General features: G+C 38.0%; 4 protein-coding genes across 4 annotated transcripts; 3 read left to right on the top strand and 1 right to left on the bottom strand.

Annotated features, from left to right (window-relative positions):
• Nucleotides 1-886: 886 nt before the first annotated feature.
• LOC116288990 (uncharacterized) lies at nucleotides 887-3,827 on the top strand. The gene has a single exon (XM_089028254.1). The coding sequence runs from the start codon at nucleotides 1,501-1,503 to the stop codon at nucleotides 3,037-3,039; it is 1,539 nt and encodes a 512-aa protein (XP_088884380.1). The 5' UTR covers nucleotides 887-1,500; the 3' UTR covers nucleotides 3,040-3,827.
• Nucleotides 3,828-5,112: 1,285 nt separating this feature from the next.
• On the top strand, nucleotides 5,113-7,143 carry LOC116288987 (uncharacterized). The gene has a single exon (XM_031695860.2). It carries the CDS (start codon nucleotides 5,436-5,438, stop codon nucleotides 6,993-6,995), a length of 1,560 nt encoding a protein of 519 aa, XP_031551720.1. The 5' UTR covers nucleotides 5,113-5,435; the 3' UTR covers nucleotides 6,996-7,143.
• Nucleotides 7,144-9,359: 2,216 nt separating this feature from the next.
• Nucleotides 9,360-11,191, top strand: LOC116288989 (uncharacterized). The gene has a single exon (XM_031695862.2). The coding sequence runs from the start codon at nucleotides 9,475-9,477 to the stop codon at nucleotides 11,017-11,019; it is 1,545 nt and encodes a 514-aa protein (XP_031551722.1). The 5' UTR covers nucleotides 9,360-9,474; the 3' UTR covers nucleotides 11,020-11,191.
• On the bottom strand, nucleotides 10,880-18,246 carry LOC116288993 (proton-coupled folate transporter). Its single transcript, XM_031695865.2, has 6 exons — nucleotides 18,028-18,246; nucleotides 16,395-16,707; nucleotides 14,743-15,285; nucleotides 13,673-13,756; nucleotides 12,825-12,984; nucleotides 10,880-11,768 (listed from the first exon to the last, which is right to left on the bottom strand). Exons 1-6 carry the CDS (start codon nucleotides 18,244-18,246, stop codon nucleotides 11,741-11,743), a joined length of 1,347 nt encoding a protein of 448 aa, XP_031551725.1. The 3' UTR covers nucleotides 10,880-11,740.
• Nucleotides 18,247-19,906: the final 1,660 nt, after the last annotated feature.

Here is a 19,906-nt window from a genome sequence, read left to right as displayed (position 1 = left end):
ATATATATATATATATATATATATATATATAATTTTCAAGAAAACAAAAAAATAAAACAGGAGAAAGAGAGCATGTTTTTGGTGCTGCAATGTTTTTCCTTGTTAGGCCATGTGTCATTTCCAAGAATATTACTTCTTTGTCGAACAGTTGCTCATAAGAAGATACAAAACGTTTTTTCAGTTTTTTATTTCTTTATTTTTTGTTTGTTTGTAAGTAGGTTTCTTAGTAAGCAGAGTCAAGTTTAGTAAATAAATGTGTAAAAAAATGTTTAAAAAATGTTAATAAGATATTGTCAAAAAAAAAGAAGATGCATGAATGTGGATTCAACTCAAACGAATCTAATTTTCAAGGGAATGACGCGTGGTCTAAATGGAAAACTTTGCACAACAATAGAGAGTTTAATTAAGATTCTCGTTTACGGCAAACGTGAAACGTCAGTTGATTTTAAAAAAATTCTTTAAAATTAGTGAAAAGCAATCACAAAAATCTCCAAGTAGTAGATAAGCAAAAGAATACTTATCCTATTGTCGAGAAGGTTTGCAAAAGGTAAAGTGAAATGTAGGGAAACGATGAAAACGTGTTCACGTTTGCCGTTTGTGGGAAAGAAAACGGGAATCTTAATCTGCCTAATAAATCAGGTGTATTGAACGTCGAAAGGCAATAAGATGAAACAAAAATACAATACTAATAATAATGTTGGTAATTAAGTCACTATGCTAAGATGTAAACGCCAACGCTGGTGAAAATGTCTCAAAATTTAGACACGAAATGTTACTGATTTTCTTATGAAGATAATATACGTACATAAATTCTATCAAAAAATGGTTTGCCTAACTTTGTATTCAAATTGAATTGAGAATTTATTCTCTGGTAATTAAAGATTTGGTCTTCTTATTATTTTTTACTCAGAGAAAGTTAAAGAATTTGTATTTGAAAAGACAATGTAAGGCCGATTTTAGACATGGGTTACCTTTCAAGAAAGCCGCGCGTAAAGTATATTTTTAGCAAAAAAATTAAAAAAAAAAACTTAAAATTTTGAAAAAACTGGCAAGAGAACATAAATAAGAGTCATCATCAACTTGCGCGCGTGTGCTCTTTCAGTTTATTGTTTTGTTTTGATCACTACAAACGAAACGGAAAGAGCGCCGCGCACGAGTTGTCGACGCACGGGAGTAGGGTAAGTCGAAATTTAAACTGCATCGCGATAAGGTTACTAAAAATAGCAAGGAATTTACATGGCGCGCGCGTCGTTAAGAAGTTTCCCTCTCTTATTTTTGCTCTCTTGATATTGCGCATGATTTTCTCGTCAATCATTTGTCTATTCTTTTACTGCTTTCGAGCTTATTTATATTATTTTTTGTTGTTGAAGGAACCGCTATTTAATAACCGTTTCTTTCGGCTGACTTTCGCATTCAGTTTGTCGGCGAGACTTTGATTATCATCATCGTTATCGAAATAGTACGTTTTGGAAGAAATTAAAAGCTTTAAAAGTGATAAATATGATAGCTGAAATCATTGCTTTATGTGCCTACTTGATAGAAAACTGCACCGGAATGACTTTGATCGAAGCTTTGGAAGTCAATTCTAAACACCCAGAGTTACAAGAGTCTTTATTGGATTCAGGGCAGTCAAATCCGCTAGACGATTTCACAGCTTCTGATCCTAACGATACTATATTCCGAGAGTTCGATCCTCCGCAATATTTGGAGTCTAGTCCTCAAGCATGGAAACAAAGTCGTCCTAGCTTCATGACGTCCTTGTGGGAGTGCTTCCGAAACGTCCTTGTCATACAAACAATAGCTGGGAGCCTCACTGGTTGCGTAGCTGTGCTTCTAATTTTTCTTGACTTTTCTACTGTAGAATGGTGCTACGATGATACCATACACTGGAATAACATGCCATTGGATGTCCAACGCCTTCGCGTTACGGCAGAATCAATAAAATGTGCTATAGTCCAAATGTGGAGTTTTTGTAGTGTCATACTCATTTTCCCATTCTCCTTGATCAAAGAGCTTCATCTGATAACATTCAACTTATTGGCGTCCTTCATTGATGTAATATACAGGCTTAACTTTCAAATTTATGGCGTTTACAAGATATCTTGGATGTCAATCCCTCTCAACATTCTATACACCATTGTCGTACTCGTCAATAACTATCTTTTAGCACGTCATTTCTGCCCAAATTCTTTGAAGCAGGCTATAAAGTTGAACTTGATTTTTTCATCGCAGTTTCTTCTAGGAATCCCAGTAACTTTTATCTTCGTGTATGAACTATTTTCCCTGTACAACGAGCAAGACAGTCAAATGAAAAAAATCATCTTTACGGGAGCTTTCTGTCCTATCGTCACTGTTGTTCCAAAGATCATTTGTCGCCTGGGCGCACAGAAGTTGAATGGCATCGTCCACCCAGGAGCTTCTCATGTTTTCGTGGTAGTCATGTATGGATGTTCTGCCATAGTGCTTCGGGTATTGCAAGCACAACTTAAAAGTCTTGATCAGTTTACCATTCTTGGACTAGCTCATGCCATCATAGATCTTCTAGAGAGGACTACTATTACGATGAGAGATCATATCTGGGAGCATTTGTATCGCTTGATGCGACGACAGAGACGTAGACAACCAAAGTACCGCAGCCCAAGAAGCAGGCGTTTTATTGCAGATGTGAGCATCCAGATTATGATGCAAGAATCAACTGCGCTGATCACCGCTCTTGGATTCATTGATATTTACCGCTATTTATACAAGGAATACAAACATAATTTTCGCCCTATAGCTCACTTTCTTGAACGGGCAGCTGTTGGTTTATTCATCGATTTGATTTTCAATACAATTTCTCTCTTGATCCAAACTCGTGTCATGAATGTTGCCGTCAATAGAGTTTGGAAGAAGAAATGGCGGCATCATTTTTTAGTCAACGCTCTTCTTGTTTTCATAGCTGTTTGTTATTATAGTGGACATTTATTCGAGGTTGTAAGAAGTAAGTACGAACACAAACACCACCCTCACGTCAACTGCTCTTATCCAAACTTTTGGTAGAAGAAACGATTCGTAATTTCCACTGCAATTTTTTATTACAGCAAGAAGACTTGAAAAGAAAAGTGAAATCTCATATGTGATTAGAACGGAGTAAACACCCTGAGGCTGTTTCAAGGCGGTCATCAAAGCGATCCGTATTTACTTGAATCTATATTCTTATATCAGGGCCCGGTTGTACGAAGCCTGGATAGCGCTATCCGGCGGATAAACCCTTATCCAGTGGATAAGTCGATGCTGTTATCCAATAAATTTATCGAGTGGATAAGATTTATCCGTCGGATAGCGCTGTCCACCCTTCGTACAACCGGGCCCAGAAAAGTAAAATCTTATCAGGATATCATGAAAACTAATTAGTGATTAAGCGAAGTTTAGGTGATGAGATAGCGCAAACAATATATCCATGAGCTATAACAATATGTCTACTGCAAAATACATCTCTAGCTTTTTTTATTTGAGTTAAACCGGCATGGATCATGATACAATGATTACTTCTTTTTTTTCTCTCTCTTATCCGTCAATTTACCAATTTACGAACGGAGCTTCATATATTAGTGATTAATTCAAAATGTTTTATGGTCGTATGTCAATGTCCTATAGCGCAGCGCAACCGTGACGTCATAAAAACGAAGACAAAGGCGAAATTGGGACAAACAAACTTATAAGTTTACTTTCAGCAGATAATTTTCACAGCCGATCGCAGTTGATCTTAGTTTACATGGGTTATTATTGTAACTTTAAGTAAAAATAATAAAATCGGTTCGTATAATCCTCGTAGCGGTTAAACAGAATGCAATGTTTGTCTGAATCTTTAAGCTATTTTTAGAATCAGTGCGCTGCGCTATTAAGTTAATACTGTTTGACCACTGAATGATATGGTTGCTGATTGCGGGCTCATTTGCGCCCAAACTAGTTGGAATTCTATGTTATCATACTACGTTGTGATTGGTCAGACTCGTTTCCAGTCGCTTGTCTTGTCTTGTCTTGTCTTGTCTTGTCTTGACTTGTCTTGTCTTGTCTTGTCTTGTCTTGTCTTGTCTTGTCTTGTCTTGTCTTGTCTTGTCTTGTCTTGTCGTGTCTTGTCGTGTCGTGTCGTGTCGTGTCGTGTCGTGTCGTGTCGTGTCGTGTCTTCTCTTCTCTTCTCTTCTCTTCTCTTCTCTTCTCTTCTTGATCTCACAATTTTCAATTCAATTTCAATTTATTTGCACTGTTTCTTTCACTTTTACATAATAGAATTACAAGAATAGTGTACATAGATGAATACTTTTTACTATAACTAACATATAATAGGTGTAAGTGTACGACAGCCAAAGGAGCTAAAGCTTTCTAGTTGGATGTCGTAATTTTCAATTAGGGTCAAAAAAGAAAAAGAAAAAAATAACTACAAGGCTATAATATTATAATAATACTATCATATTAAATTCAACAGTATAAATTTCAACTTGGCGAAAAAAGAAAGAAAAAAGAGATAAATGAAATTTATATATATTCATATATGTATATGTAATAGGACTCAATACTGTCCAATTAAGCGGAAATAATTGGACGAGGAAAATTCCGAGGACTGACAAAATTGGATGAGGCCAATTTGGCAGTCAGAGGAGTTTTTCGAGTCTAATTATTTCTTGATTGGGGAGCATGAAATCCCATTACCTATTGATCATATAGCTGCCCAATTAATCTCATATCAACAAGACCTGTACAATTAAGAAAATAATTGGACAGTTACCTATATGGGATTAATGAGAAGCTGTATGATTAAATGATATAGTTGTTATTGATTATTGAGTAAGAATTCCTTATACATCTGTTTGAAGGACGCTGTGGTTGATAGGAAGGATTTAGTGAGTTCGTGGTGCATCAAGGGAAGGAAGTAAGAGAAAGGCGAAGCGACTGGTATATTACCAGAATTTTCTTGCACGACTTTCAAATATCTTGCAAGCATTCAATTTTTATCACTTTTTCTCCCTCCTTCCCAAAAGCCATCGCACGCATTAAAAAAGCGGGAGTGACGACTGGGTACGAGTCTGGTGATTGGTTATATTTTTGTTCGATTGGCTCCGTTCCAAAATGACTTCATTTCATTTGGGATGTTTTGTGCTATAACGTAAGACTGCAAATAATGAATAATCTAGTGATTATCAAGAAAGGCATTCGTAATATGTATAGAAGTCCATAGAATACGATTTGCAAGCGGGTTCAGTTTCTAACCACATAAACAACCGCCACTATTAGTAATTGTATTAGCATATCGGCGAGGGGATCTTATGCGGAAGTCAAGCGAGTAAACAATACCAGAATATATTCTCGTAACATATATATTTTTATGAACACTTTCGCTATCTACTGTACACTTCATTGTACATTGTGAACTCAGGGCCCCAAAATCTTAGAAAAAAATGATCACAGCAATTGTACATCTGGTTGCCTTTTTAGTTGAGAACTGCACTGGTGTTGCTATAACAGAAACGCAAGGAAAACAAACTGATTTTGAACAGGGGACAAATTTACAGTCATCATTGCTGGAAGAACCCAAGTCATGTCCTCTACAAGACTTCATAACGCTTGATCCAGAAGACGTTATATTCCAAGAGTTTGATCCCCCAAAATACCTTGAAAATGAACCTCAAGCATGGAAAATAAACTTGCCAACATTCAAGAAGTCTTTCTGGGAGTGTCTGAAGACGGTGTTGCTGATCCAAGGACTAGCTGTACCACTTACTGGAATCATAGCTGTCATTGTTATTTTTTTGGATTTCCATACAGCTGAATGGTGCTATGATGAAAGTTGGACTAAGATTCCTAAGAATGTGCAACGCCTAAAGATTACTGTTAAATGCTTGGAGTGCTTCTTAATCCAAGTGTGGGATTTTTTCTTTCTCTGTATATTGTTTCCATTCTCATTGATCAGGGAACTTAACGTGCACACACTCATTCTAGCAGGGTGCTTTTTGGACGTGGTATTAAGACTGTATATTCAAATGTATGGAGTTTTTAAAGGCCCTTGGTTGTCAATTCCACTGGACTCCATGTTCGGGTTTATAATGATGGTAAATCACTATCGCTTGGCTCGTCACCTTCATCCGCATTCCATGAAGGATGCTTTGAAGTTTCACTTTGTTATTACTTTGCAGTTGTTTCTTGCAGTCCCTGTCTGGTTTGTCTTGGTTTATGAAATGATTCCATTTTATCTCCATCGACAGAAGAGTACAAAATTAATCATTGCTGCGTTATACCCCCTTTTGACTCTTATTCCAAAAGCAGTTTCTCGCCTCGCAGCACAGAGCGACATCTTGAAAGAGGTCATTCACCCGGGTAGTGCTCACATCCTCGTTGCAGTAACATATGGTGTTTCAGCTGTTGTATTTCGCGTGTTGCAAGCAGAACTAACAAGCAGCATTGGTCTCTTCATAGCTCTGGGAATAGCTCATGCCATCATAGATCTTCTGGAGAGGATTACTATTACAATGAGAGATCATATCTGGGAGCATTTGTATCGCTTGGTGCGACGACAAGGAAGTAAACAACCAAAGTACCGCAGTCTAAGAAGCAGGCGTTTGATAGCTGATGTCAGCATCCAGATCATGATGCATGAAGCAAGTGCTCTGATGATTGGGTTAGGATTCTTTAACATCTACCAATTTATCTATGGTAGAAGATCTTACACAATCTATCAGTGCATAACAGACTTCCTAACGGGTACAAGTATTGGCCTCGCAATCGACATGACCATTAACACGCTGTCTCTCTTGATCCAAACTCGACTCATCAACTTGCCCGTCAACAGAGTATGGAAGAAGAAATGGCGACATCATATTCTAGCTAACAGTCTCATCGCTTACATCTCTGTTCTTTTCTTTAGTGAGCACTTATTTCAGGTAATCCGAGATAAATACGACTCCCATCTAGGTTTTGATGTACTCCACGGACTCAATTGTTCTTTTCCAATTTTTCTGTAATCAAGCTCGCATGTTTGGCACATATTTGTTTTTTAGCTTGCTAGTTTTTATATAAGTGTGTATATTTGTATCCATTACTGTAGATATTTAGTATTGTAAGAGCCAAATTTGTTGTTTGGATATTGCTAATAAACCGTTATTATTATTATTATTATTATTATTATTATTATTATCAGCAGTAAACACGTTTGAATGCTAATTAGATAAGCTAGATAGGGCGTAATTTCGTAACCTACCAGCATGACAGCATGACAATAATACAATCACTTAAAACCAATTATAGAGGAGGAAAAATATATATATATATGTAGCTATATCGTAAAATGTCTTATTTCTAATAGTAGTTTCTAAATGTTTATCATATAGTGCTCTTTAAGATGGTACTCAAAAAAAAGTTCATAATAAGATTTACTAAACTTAAATTAACTGTAATGTTCTTAAGATGCAGTTTAAATACTTAGAATGTTTGAAATGTCTTTAAGATGTGATTAATTTGAATGTTCTTGCATTCATATTATTATTATTATTATCATCATTATTATTATTATTATTATTATTAATATTATTATTATATGGCAGTATATTACGCACGAATGCCTAGGCTACTGCAGTGACTGGGCGTGAGATCACGTGGCTAGTCACTGGAACCTCTTAAAAAAACAAAACAAAACAAAACAAAACCTAATAAATGTAGGTGGTGCCAGGTTCGAATCCCGCTGTGGCCACTAGCTGAGACTGTATTTGTCATGGTTCCTAATTAGTTCAGATTCAGTTTCTCGACCATGCTTGTAAATAGCCAACTGGTTTGCCTCCTTGCCAGTTGGTATTCTCAAACAGTATTATGTTTCTATTTATCTATTTCAATTTCTAATTTGTCTCCCTAATTAGCTCTGATGAGCTAAATACATTGAGACGTAAATAAAGTGGATTTTTTAATATTTATTTTACTCTTAACTAAAACTTACTGAGTCAAAACAATCAGAAATAATAAGATATTTTATAAATATTATCACAATATATATAAAGTGCAATGTCTCAAAGTCCTGTTGCCGCCAATCTAGAAATATATATATATGTCAGTTTGGCTCAGTAGTCAGTGTTTAGTATTCATGGCCTAAGATCTTCATACTTCTGGCTATACTTAGTGTACTTGTTAGCATTGCTTTTTGCAAAAATGTTTTCAGAATCTGCTGAGAAACTGGGTCTGTAATGTATCTGGCGCTGCTTTGAGGTATAGTCAGTCGGCATTTCAGATTTGAAGTATGTGATAACCGTTACCCGATATTTGTATAGGAAATCATACCACCGTTCAAGAAAAATTAATGAAAAATACCACGCGCATTTGATGAAATGAAAGTGCTACGCACTCGTGGAATCAAGCCACTTTCATCAAATGCACGTGGTATTTTTCATTAATTCTTCAAGAACCAAGGTGGTATTTTCTTTTAATGATACGCATACTATTGTCACTGCATACCTAATTAGCGTGTCAAGTAGGAATTTAGCAACCCCCCCCCCCCCATTTATGGACATTGGAGTTTGCGCAGTGCGAGTGTAATGCTTTGCAACCGCTCCATATATAAGCGCCACACCCAGATCCTTGAATCATTCCGTCGGAAGCTGCCTAAGGAGAGAGTAGAAGATTCACCCCACCCACCTCCCTTGGTGGCGGTTGGCGACGCATCGCATGCTCTTCGCATGCTCATTGCCAGCAGTCGCGGTCACCTTCCATATCTTAATTCCCGTGGCTCGGTAATGAGTATGCAGTGAGGATAAAATACTACTTTGACAATGTGATTGCGAAATTTATTGTCAATAAGAGGACAGACACATAAAAAAAAATCTGAAGTCAATTTGTTTTTTTACAATAACAAAAACAACAAGAAAAACGATAAAAAACGTCTCTTTTCTAGCGATCAAAACAACCAACGTATAATGGCGTGTCCTCTTATTGATAAAAATCAGCCAATCAGCGCCCGAGAAATTTGCAAGTTATTGTAAAATTCCGTATAGACTGAAAGAGCCATTTCCTTTACTTATTGAACCTTTTTGAATGAAAATAATGATTTTATTCGGCTATTTTAAAATTCGAAACTCGTAAAATATTAATAGATGTTCTGGAAACGTTATATTTTCTACCGTTATCCCCGAACTGTTTCCGGCTTCAATAAGTGACAATTCATTTAAATGCACTTGAATATTTTTGTGTGTGCTAAAAATGTATACGATAATAATAGTTTACCGAGAAAAAATCTTTCGATAAAACGTAAAGCTGATTCGAAAACGATCGAAACCAATCGATCTATCCAAATATGGGAAAACGTTATGTTTCGTCTCTAACCACAGTTACTACCCAGAGAGTAAGTAAAAGTCATTTATTTTTAAGTGTCGTGTCTTAAGGGATTACAATCTTTCTTCGTTGGGTTCAGTAAACCTTTAACATAACCAAATCACGACCAATTGACACGATCGCAAAGCCATGATTGCTGAAGTTTTGGTTCTAATTGCTTTTCTCATTGAGAATTGCACTGGTGTTGCGCTTATAGAAACTTATGAAGAGAGCACGATACATTCGCCAGCAGAAGGAGATTCCTTAATCGAACAACATGTCAGCTCACTTGAAGATTTCACACATTTTGATCCTACGGACGCCATTTTCCAAGAATACGATCCTCCACGACATCTTGAAACAGATCCCAAAGCTTGGAAACAAAGTTTGCCATCTTTCAACAAGTCTTTCTGGGAGTGTCTGAAAACTGTGCTTCTCATCCAAGCGGTGACTTCGACAGTTTTTGAATTAGCAGCTATATTTGTGGTTTTCCTTGACTTCAGTACCGCAGAGGTGTGTTATAACAAAGTATGGAATGAAATGCCAAAGAACGTCCAGCATCTGAGAGTAATAGCACAGTGCGTGGAAGCTTTTCTTCTCCAAATGTGGAACTTATTTTGTATATGGGTGATTATACCATCTTCCTTGATCAAGGAACTCAACATACTCACACACAGCTTAGTGGCTGCCTTTCTTGACGTTATCTACAGGCTCTGCTTGCAAATGTATGGTATCTATAGACTTTCGTGGATGAAACCTCCTCTCAATGCTTTGTTTGGACTCGTGGTACTCATTAACCATTATCGTTTATCCCGCCATTGTTATCCTAACTCATTCAAAGACACTTTAAAATTACACTTTGTCATTACGTCTCAGTTTACACTAGGGGTACCAGTGTGGTATTTACTTGTGTATAAGTTAGTTCCACTCTACGTGCAGCAAGATGAACACGTCAAACTGTTTATTGCTGCGTTGTGTCCACTGTTGACTGTCTTGCCAAAAGCAGTTTCTCGAGTGAGTGCACAGAGCGAGATTCTAAAGGGGCTTATGCACCCTGGTAAAGCATATTTTCTTGTTGCAATCACGTATGGGATTTCATCTGTTGTATTTCGTGCGATGCAGGCAGAACTGAATAGTATTGGTCTCTTTATAGCTCTGGGGATAGTTCATGCTTTCATAGATCTTCTGGAGAGGATTACTATTACGATGAGAGATCATATTTGGGAGTATTTGTATCGCTTGGTGCGACGACAGAGAAGGAGACAACCAAAGTACCGCAGTCCAAGAAGTAGGCGTTTGATAGCTGATATCAGCATCCAGATCATGATGCAAGAGGTTACTGCTTTGGTTACGGCTTTAGGATTTATAAGTGTATATCGCTTCATTTATAGCCAAAAATCCTTGACGAATTTTGAGATAATAACCGATTTTTTAGTCCGTGCAGGGATTGGCTTACTCATAGATGTGGTTTTCAATGTCATTTCTCTCTTGATCCAGACTCGTGTCATGAATATAGCGGTGAACAGAGTTTGGAAGAAGAAATGGCGACACCACATCGTAGTCAATAGTTTAATTGTTTTTATATGTGTTTTGTACTTTAGCGAACATTTGTTTAAGATAGCACAAGATAAGTACGATTCAAGAGGGCATTCTAAGCTTGATAAACTGAACTGTTCCTTGCCAAGCTTCCTCTAAGGCTTTAAGTATTGTGCTCTTATTTTTGTGGTTTTGAGAGCGCATGATAACCTAACAACCGTTTGTTCTCGCTGTATCGTTCCACTTTATATTGTGAATCGGTCACAGATTGGCTGAAAAAGCACGTTTAGAAAGCGAATTAAAGGTACTCTGATTATGGGAGACGACGAAATGGACCTTATACATCTTCGTGCAATGATTACCCATTTCAAACCATGTCTGACAATGACAGTCGTTCCCTTGAGAATAAGATTCTTTGTTTGAATTGTATCTATATTCATGTGTCTTCTCATGTGCAACCGTTAAACAAAGAAATGGTACTCTAGGGAATGAATGACACGTAGTCCGTAAAGAGTATGCACCAAAAAGAATTAGGTCTATTCTCTCTCGCACTTTGATGTAAGAGAATTAGTACATAGAGAATTGCCAATAAGCACTCGATAACTTGCGTGGGAATATATTTTAGTTTCAGAGCCATGAATATTAAATACTGCACAGTTAATTTTTTTTTCGCTCGCGGATTCGCTAGTTTGCGAACTATATGATATAAAAACTTCTGACTATACGATATCAATTGAAAATCAATGTGAAAATCACTTATTCGCTGGGTAGGTAATAGTGACAATTTTGGATTCTCTTCGGTTGTAAAAATACGTTATTGCTAAAGAAAACGTCATGTGTTTAAGAATATTGAATTATTGGAAGTGGTGAGTTTGTGTCTTCATTCTTCCTTTGGTTTTTGTAAAATGCTGGAAATGAAACAAGGAAGTTGAATTAGGGTCTAACAAGCAGAAATTGTGTTATAATCTTCAGGTATTAATATGACTCTTTTAACTTAGTTATATACATGTATAGTTGATAAATGAATATGTATGTAAGTGATTACAATGTCATACGCTGGAAAACAAAAACAAACAAAAAAAAACAAAAAAAAAAAAACAACACACACACACAAAAAACACACAAAAAAGCAAACAAACATGGAATGAAACCACATGGAAAGACAAAGGTTAATGTGTTTGATTTGTTTATTGAGGGAAGGGTTTTCTCATTTGATGTATATCGCCTCGTTAAATTAAACCGAAAGGTTGAAAACTGATTGGAATTTAGTAACTATCCCTGATTGTTTTTATCGTAGGAAGATGGGGTTAGAAACTATCTGGAGGGGATCTCATACTTCTTCATTACACTTAAGGATGCCTGCAAATCTTCAGAAGTCGACACGTTCTTCCTTCACTGGTATATACACTATGACACTGTTCAATTCTCTCATTTTGAGTTCGCCATTGCTCAGTCTTAGCCTCGAATGTCTACAAATGTGCCCATTGTATAGTAAAGCCCCGTTTACACTGGCGATTTTTGCTGCGATTTTTGTGGCAATTTTCGGAAATATGAAATCTTTTGTCTCATCCTTCAAAAGAGACATTCGTCTAGGAAAATCTTGGTATCCTGAAAAAAACCTTACAAGTAAATTCTTTACCATTATTTATTATGGACAAAATCGCAAAAAAGTCGAAGCAAAAATCGCCGCAAAAATCGCTAGTGTAAACGGGGCTTAAGGAATGTATGTATTACGAAACAGTACGACTGAGTTGATTAAAATGCCACGGAATTTGGTTGAATAGCTGAATATTATAACACACAACCAAGACTAAGGCTGAGAAAGGAGAGCTCGAAACTGGAGGATAATTTTAGGGCTATGATTTTTTAAGGTGGGTGGGGTGGGGGTGAGCCGAAACAGAGTGGGGAAAGAAAGAGGGATGCATTAGACAATCCTTAGTTCTCTAGCCTTGTAAAGAGTATACCTGACGATGAAGATGGACAAGAGCGATAACGTCCCGAAGAACACAAACACTAATCCTGGTTTTCCAGTTGAACTGAAGTAAACATACATGGTATTACACAACAAGGAGCCTATTATCATTGAAAGCCCTTCTATTCCTGTGATGGCTGTGAACATTGAACCTAGAACAAAACCAGAAGACACGATTACACTGTATACACCTAATTGAAAAAACGTTGTCGGGTTCAAAAAAAGGTTATATCATCAAAGCTAAGACCGAAGGGGAGCATGGGAAGACAAACAATTATGCTAATTTCATGCGTATTGCAGATTTCCCTTCCTGTGCACATTTTATGCATTATGGCTTTGGCATGTTGTTAATCTAGGTTGACCGACTTTGCTCTACTGTGCATTTTTACATGTCTATATGCAAATATAATACACATTTCGGAGTACCCAAAATCCTTTTCGGTCTTAGCTTCGATGATATGACCTTCTCGAACCCGACTACGTTTTTTCAATTAGGTGTATACACCTATTTCAAAAAACGTTATCATCGCCAAAGGCGATAGGCGATAGGCGATATGCGATAAGAGATAGGTCATTCCAAGATCCAAGAGTAGCTTGAATGACTTGTATTCTTGTCAAGAACATGGACCTTAGTGTTGAGACTGATTCAATGTTCTTTGTCGACAAAACCATTTCATGTCGGAATGAACCATCGCCTATCGCCTTTTGCGATGACAACATATTGAAATAGGCGCATACCAACGAGAAGCGAAAATTGGGAATCAAAGGTGTTGTAGCGGTAGTGTATTCAGGGTGTCGATAAAATCAATGAAAATTAAACAAGCTCTTAAACTAACGCACCTTTTTCTTGGATTGTTACAATATTTGCAGCCATACCCTTTATTGTCGGCATCAAGATCCCACAAATAGACCCGACAACAGGAACTAAACAGCATAAAGACAAACAGAAAGACAATGTTTACACACTGATGAATGCAAAAGGTATGTCGTACGTTATTAGAAATACTGCAGTAATAGAGTCCTTACGCTGCAGGACGGCAACGACGACGACGACGGCAAACACACAATAGCACTAATTGCGCTATTCAATAGATACTCGTTGGAATGTACGAAATACTGTGCATCATTGCCGTCTTATGCTGAAAGTAAGACGTGAAATGTCCTAATTTTACGTCCTAAAGAGAACGGCTACGCCAAAAGCTTATCTTTGCTGATTTTCGTTATAAGTAAAGCGCTCCCACAAGACGTCATTTCACTCCAAAACGGGGATGCTCATTGAGTAAAATACTAGGTAAACACTCAATAATAATACAATAGAAGGTTGAAGCGCCTCAATTTCGCCGACGTTGTCGCCCACGTTGCCGTCCTGCAGCTTAAGGTCCCTAATATCTCTATCATGGGGACACCCTTCATAATACAGGTAGCTAGCTGCACAGTCACGAAATTTTCTTTTCATATTTATGTGAAAACAACTTCTATAGAGGTTTTGCATCATCACGTGTCGGCGCCCATAATACAGCTTGGACTGCCTGTGCCTAGATGGCAGAACAATAAAATTCCTTTGCTTTCGGGAATTGAATTCTTTCTCATGTAAAACAATTGTATTGTTCCTGCCATCTAACATGGCTGCCGTCAAGTGATGGTGCAAAACCTCTATTTAGCGGCCGGTCCGTCCGTCCCCTTATGTTAAGCAAGGCCCGTTGTACGTTGGAGAATTAATGAATTAGTGGTTCTAGGGCAAAACTTTGGGACGTTCAAAGAGTGCGCTATAAATCCCAATTTCCTGCTATGGGTTCCCCAGAAATGTGGGAAATAACATTTCCAGGAAAAAGGCTGAAGTTTCATTCTTGGGTACGTGTGGGTAGGATCCCCAGCTCAAAACCCTATACACCATCGCCTGTGTTCTATACCTGTGAACGCTTGCTCTTTGTTAGCAACGAATCCAAGCCACGTCATTGACAAACCGAGCGAAAGAAATCCCACGCGAATGACGTTTTCCTCCTTCAGATACTTCTTCAACACTACAACGCCAATAATCCCTCCAAGACCCTCCATCAGGAACCTAAGGGCAGTGTATGCTCCAAGGAGTGTAGGAGAAAGACTTATTGGGCTTCGCATAAGATATAATATATTTACACTACGGGTGCCCATTGCTACGATGAAATATATAGTATTCAGGAGGACTAATACTAGGAGGTTCCATCTTTGGCTGCTTGGACGTGAGTTTGTGAACACTTGGATTAAACGTGTAAAGCTACCGGTTGTAAAAAGTGAATGGCTGTGGTCTGTTCGTGGAAGTGATTCAGGCACAGAGTACAAGGAATATGAGAAGGCTGCCAAGGAAAGTACTAGGATGATGAGACAAGGAGAGAGAAATCCAAACCGACTCATGATGATCCCGCTAAAAGCCTGGCCAAGAAAACCACCAGTGAAGATTACTAACTGGAGAATAGCTGTTGATGAAAAATGGAGAACAATCATCATTAAAATATCTTCACTACATACTCTTAATCATATTAATTATTATCACCACTAGCATCTTCACCGCCACCATCACCATCAAAATCATTCTCATCAACATAAACGACACCATCATCACCACAACACACAACACAATCACCACCACTATCATCAGCAGCAACACTACAATCATTAAAATCATCATCATCATTTGACCCCTGCTACAAAATTATCACTGCCAACATTATTATCATCACCATCATGCATCATAGTCAGCACCTGTAAGAACGCCATCGCATAATACGTATCTCTTATCCAAGAAAAAAATACGAATAGGAAAACCGTTAGCAGAAGAATAGTTGAAAATCATTAAATATTTGAGAGCAGATTTATTCACATTGCTACTTCATCATTATTAGAATCACCTTCATTAACACCATTATCACTACTTCCAACGATATCACCACCACCATCACCATCATCACCATCATCACTATCATCGCCATCACCACCATCATCACCATCATCAACACCATCACCATCATCAACACCATCACCATCACCACCATCATCACCATCATCAACACCATCATCACCATCATCAACACCATCACCATCATCAACACCATCACCATCACCACCATCATCACCATCATCACCACCACCATCATCACCACCATCACCATAATCACCATCATCACCACCACCATCATCACCATCATCACCATAATCACCATCATCACCATCATCACCATCATCACCATCATCACCATCATAAACACCATTAGCATCATCACCATCATCAACACCATCACCATAATCACCATCACCAGCATCATCACCATCATCAACACCATCATCACCATCATCAACACCATTAGCATCATCACCATCATCAACACCATCATCACCATCCTCACCACCATCACCATCATCAACACCATCATCAAGACCATTAGCATCACCACAATCCCTTTATCGTCATTATTAATATCATCATAAATATCATAATCACACTAATCTTCGTCAGAGTAAAACTGAACTTGGCGGATGTACTTGAAATAAAAAGACATACAGGATAATGGAGACCAGATTGTTTTACCTAACCGAGTAGAAACTAATGAAGTCTCTGTGGTGTCCGAAATATATGAAAAGGATGCCTGCGTCAATGAACCAAAGAAACCAGACAATCCATTAAACAGCTTCCCCACAAGAATCAGATACAAAGACAATTCAAAGTACACGACTCCAATGACAAACAGTGCTTCAATGATGGCTCCTGTCACTGATGCTAATATAGCTGGTTTTCGACCACCGATGTCTGTCCATGGCCCGATAAAGAGACCCATGATGAGAGAGGGTAGTAATTGAGATGGGACGTTCAGACTGTCAAAGTTAGAGGACAACGTTTGCACCTTAAAACAAAATATATCGATAATTAAAGGTAAGTTACGTATAGCTACATGCGTTACAAGGGCGGATCCAGGGGGAGGGTCGGGGGGGTCGCGACCCCCCTGTCATTCCTGAGGTCAAATGGGCTTCTTGTGGTAAAAATGAGACTGGGATTCCTTTGCCCACAAAATTTACCCCTGACACCCCCCTTCAAAAAAAAACCCTGGATCCGCCCTTGCGTTAGAATGGCAAGGACGAGAAGAAGGGTTGATTGGAATAGGCTGTTTGCGTGATGGCGTCAGTTAATTGCCACTGCCTAAATTATTTTCGAATTTTCTTTCTTATTCAAATTTGTATTCCCTCATGAGAATAGTAAGGAAACTGCTGCTAATTAGCAGAACAAATTAAGTGTGCAAGGGATTCTGGTAGTTGTAGTAAATGAAGCCATAATGTAAGTGTCCTATTGATTTTGCCTCCTTCTCAAATTTCTGCGAGCTGACCTTTCTTCACTGCACACCCCTCACTCATTCATATTAACGGAGAAAATAATTTTACTGCTATTACTTAAGTTACTCTCTTAGGTATTGTTACATTTTACTAGTGACGTCCTTGGCAAGCCACATAATGAATTAAGGTTATTAAGCCAAAAAATATATTTATCCCAGATGATGAACGAGTAGGCCATTGCCATAGATACACTTATTTCAATAAAGTTAGTGACCAAAAACCTAGAAAGCTGAGATCACTGAGCATCATGGGAAACTTTTCATATCAAAAAAGCATATATATACAAAGCTTTTTTAATACAAACTGCAGCTCGATGATGCTCAGAAGAGGTGAGACTGTAACCGGTAAAAGATTCGCAAGTCCATGAACAGTTATCAAGCCGTTGAACGTGTAATATGAATCTACCCATAGACCAAATTCAAAACTCGCACCAATGTGAGGCTTAAGTTGTGAACAAAGGAATCTGGCGTGATTCGTGACTTTTGAATCACGCCAGATTACTTTGAGTCACGCCAGATCCCTTTGTTCACAACTCAAGCCTCACATCTGTGCGAGTTTTGAATTTGGTCTATAATCCTTGTCGGCCTCAGCTTTATAGCTTTTCAGGTGACTAACTTTATTGAAATAAGTGTATATTAAATTCTTCGTTAGAATGTTAAGATGATTGAATTGTTGCTGGTTGACTGGGAAAAAGAAAGAACAATGGACCGACTAAAAAACTTGACATTCAAATTAGAGTGAAATAATTCAATCATTCACAGACAAAGAAAGGCCCGAGGCGGTTAGAATGGGGGAGTGAAGAAAGTGTAGTCTGTGGAGAGAGTTTGTGATTTTACCTCGTTCTCTAATTTCTTCATGGTGTCATTCTTCACTGCATTCATTTCTCCATGGATTTCGTCTTTCTGTAAACTGTATGGGAATCCCACCTTTTGGCTGAACTTTGAGTAAATGAACTGCTTCTGCAAAGGGATATTCATGAAGAAAGCACAAGCACAGAGGAACAGCACTGGCTCAACCGTGAGAAAAGTCTTCCATGTTAGACGTGAAATCTTCATGGCTTCCTGGAATAATCGATCCTGAATAAAGTAAAATACCAAGAAAACTGTAAAACAAGGTCGACATCTTTTGAGTAGAAAGGTATGTAATTTGAGATAATTCTCATACACTAACAATTTATCCAAAGGCAGCTCAATCTACGGGGGGTGGGGGAGGGGGAAATATTAGTGTACCCATGGATCGTTTACATCAGTACGACCATGTATCTAATGGCTTGTAAATTTTTAACCCCATTAAATCAACCGCCTTCAATCTTCCCCCTTTGGGGCGTAATTTATCTATCGCTTTCTAGCTAGCGCCACGTGTAATGTAGCAAATACAGCTGCTTGTTCTTTAGGCCACAGGAACCGATTTAAGTATGTTTGCAGATGGTTATGTAAAAAGAACATCAACACTCAATATAAAGCTCAAAGTACTAATCGCAATAATATTACTAGTAAACCTTCCTGTTTTCAACTTGGTGGGCACAGTATATATTCCTAACTAAGTTTTAGACTCGTCGAAGCCGCGAATAAGCGACATGAACTATTAATACGACAGCACTGACAAAGAAGAGCAATGATAAACAAGTTTGCTTCATACTACAATATCTCAGTGAATTCCTAAAGTATTCATAAAAGACTTCATCAAGACAGCTATTTGGGCTGTAAGTATTTAGTTTCTTTCTTAGAAAGGATATCAAAATCGAAGTAAATCACATACTTACAGAAATTCAATTTAAAATGGCGAGAGTTTCTTCGATGTCGCGACCAGACTAATATTGGTCTGACTCCTTGTTGACAGTGATTATATTTCCGTGTCACGCTTCTGAAGTCACACCACCAGTCTCTCTTGTGACTTAAATAGGACACTAAGTCACGGTAGCTGCCTTCCGTCAATAAGAAATATCTAAATCTTTGCTCAGAATCTTTGACCAATCGATATATGCTAAGAGCGACATGTACCGTGAAATTCAACATGTTGTGACTGGAAAAAAAGTTAAAAAGCGTCCTACGTACTTGAGGGCATACTTGAGTACTTGGTCAAGGGCACAGCCACAGTAGTACGACAAAAAAGGTATTGACATACGACCAAACGAACCACGAGATCCTACGCATCAAAAAGACTTTTTCACATCATTTGATCCCAAACATTCGACTGATACTTCGACAACATGACCCTCCACAGCATCTCGAAGAAGAACCAAAAGCATGCTGGAAACTCAACCTGCCAACATTCAAGAAGTTTTTCTGGGAGGGTCGCAAGTGTGCTGCTCATTCAAACACTGATTGAGACGCTCAATACAATCTTGTTTTTTTGTTTTTGTTTTTTGTTTTTGGACTTTTGCTATCGTTTTCCTTGACTTCAGCTCTGTTGAATGTTGAATGATTTTTTAAAGACCAATGGAAGACGATTTCAAAAAAACCTCAGTTAGACGTTTTATTATACAAGTGTGGGATTTCCCTTTCGTGGTGCACACAGTCTTTCCATTTTTCGATTGCCACAGCAAACAATCTCATTCGAAACAACTGTTCTTATCCGAGCCAAAAATCTAGTGTTAGAGGTATTCTGGTCAAAAATGCCTAAAGCCCCGTTTACACTGGTGATTTTGCTGCGATTTTTGTGGCAAATTTCGGAAATATGAAATCTTTTGTCTCATCCTTCAAAAGAGACATTCGT

Source organism: Actinia tenebrosa, unplaced genomic scaffold, assembly GCF_029948245.1.
Source record: "Actinia tenebrosa isolate PJP-AT-01 unplaced genomic scaffold, QUT_ActTen_1.0 PGA_scaffold12__29_contigs__length_12842862, whole genome shotgun sequence".
NCBI lineage: Eukaryota > Metazoa > Cnidaria > Anthozoa > Actiniaria > Actiniidae > Actinia > Actinia tenebrosa.
The sequence above is the reverse complement of the archived record's forward strand: the minus strand, read 5'-3'. Positions and strand labels throughout refer to the sequence as shown.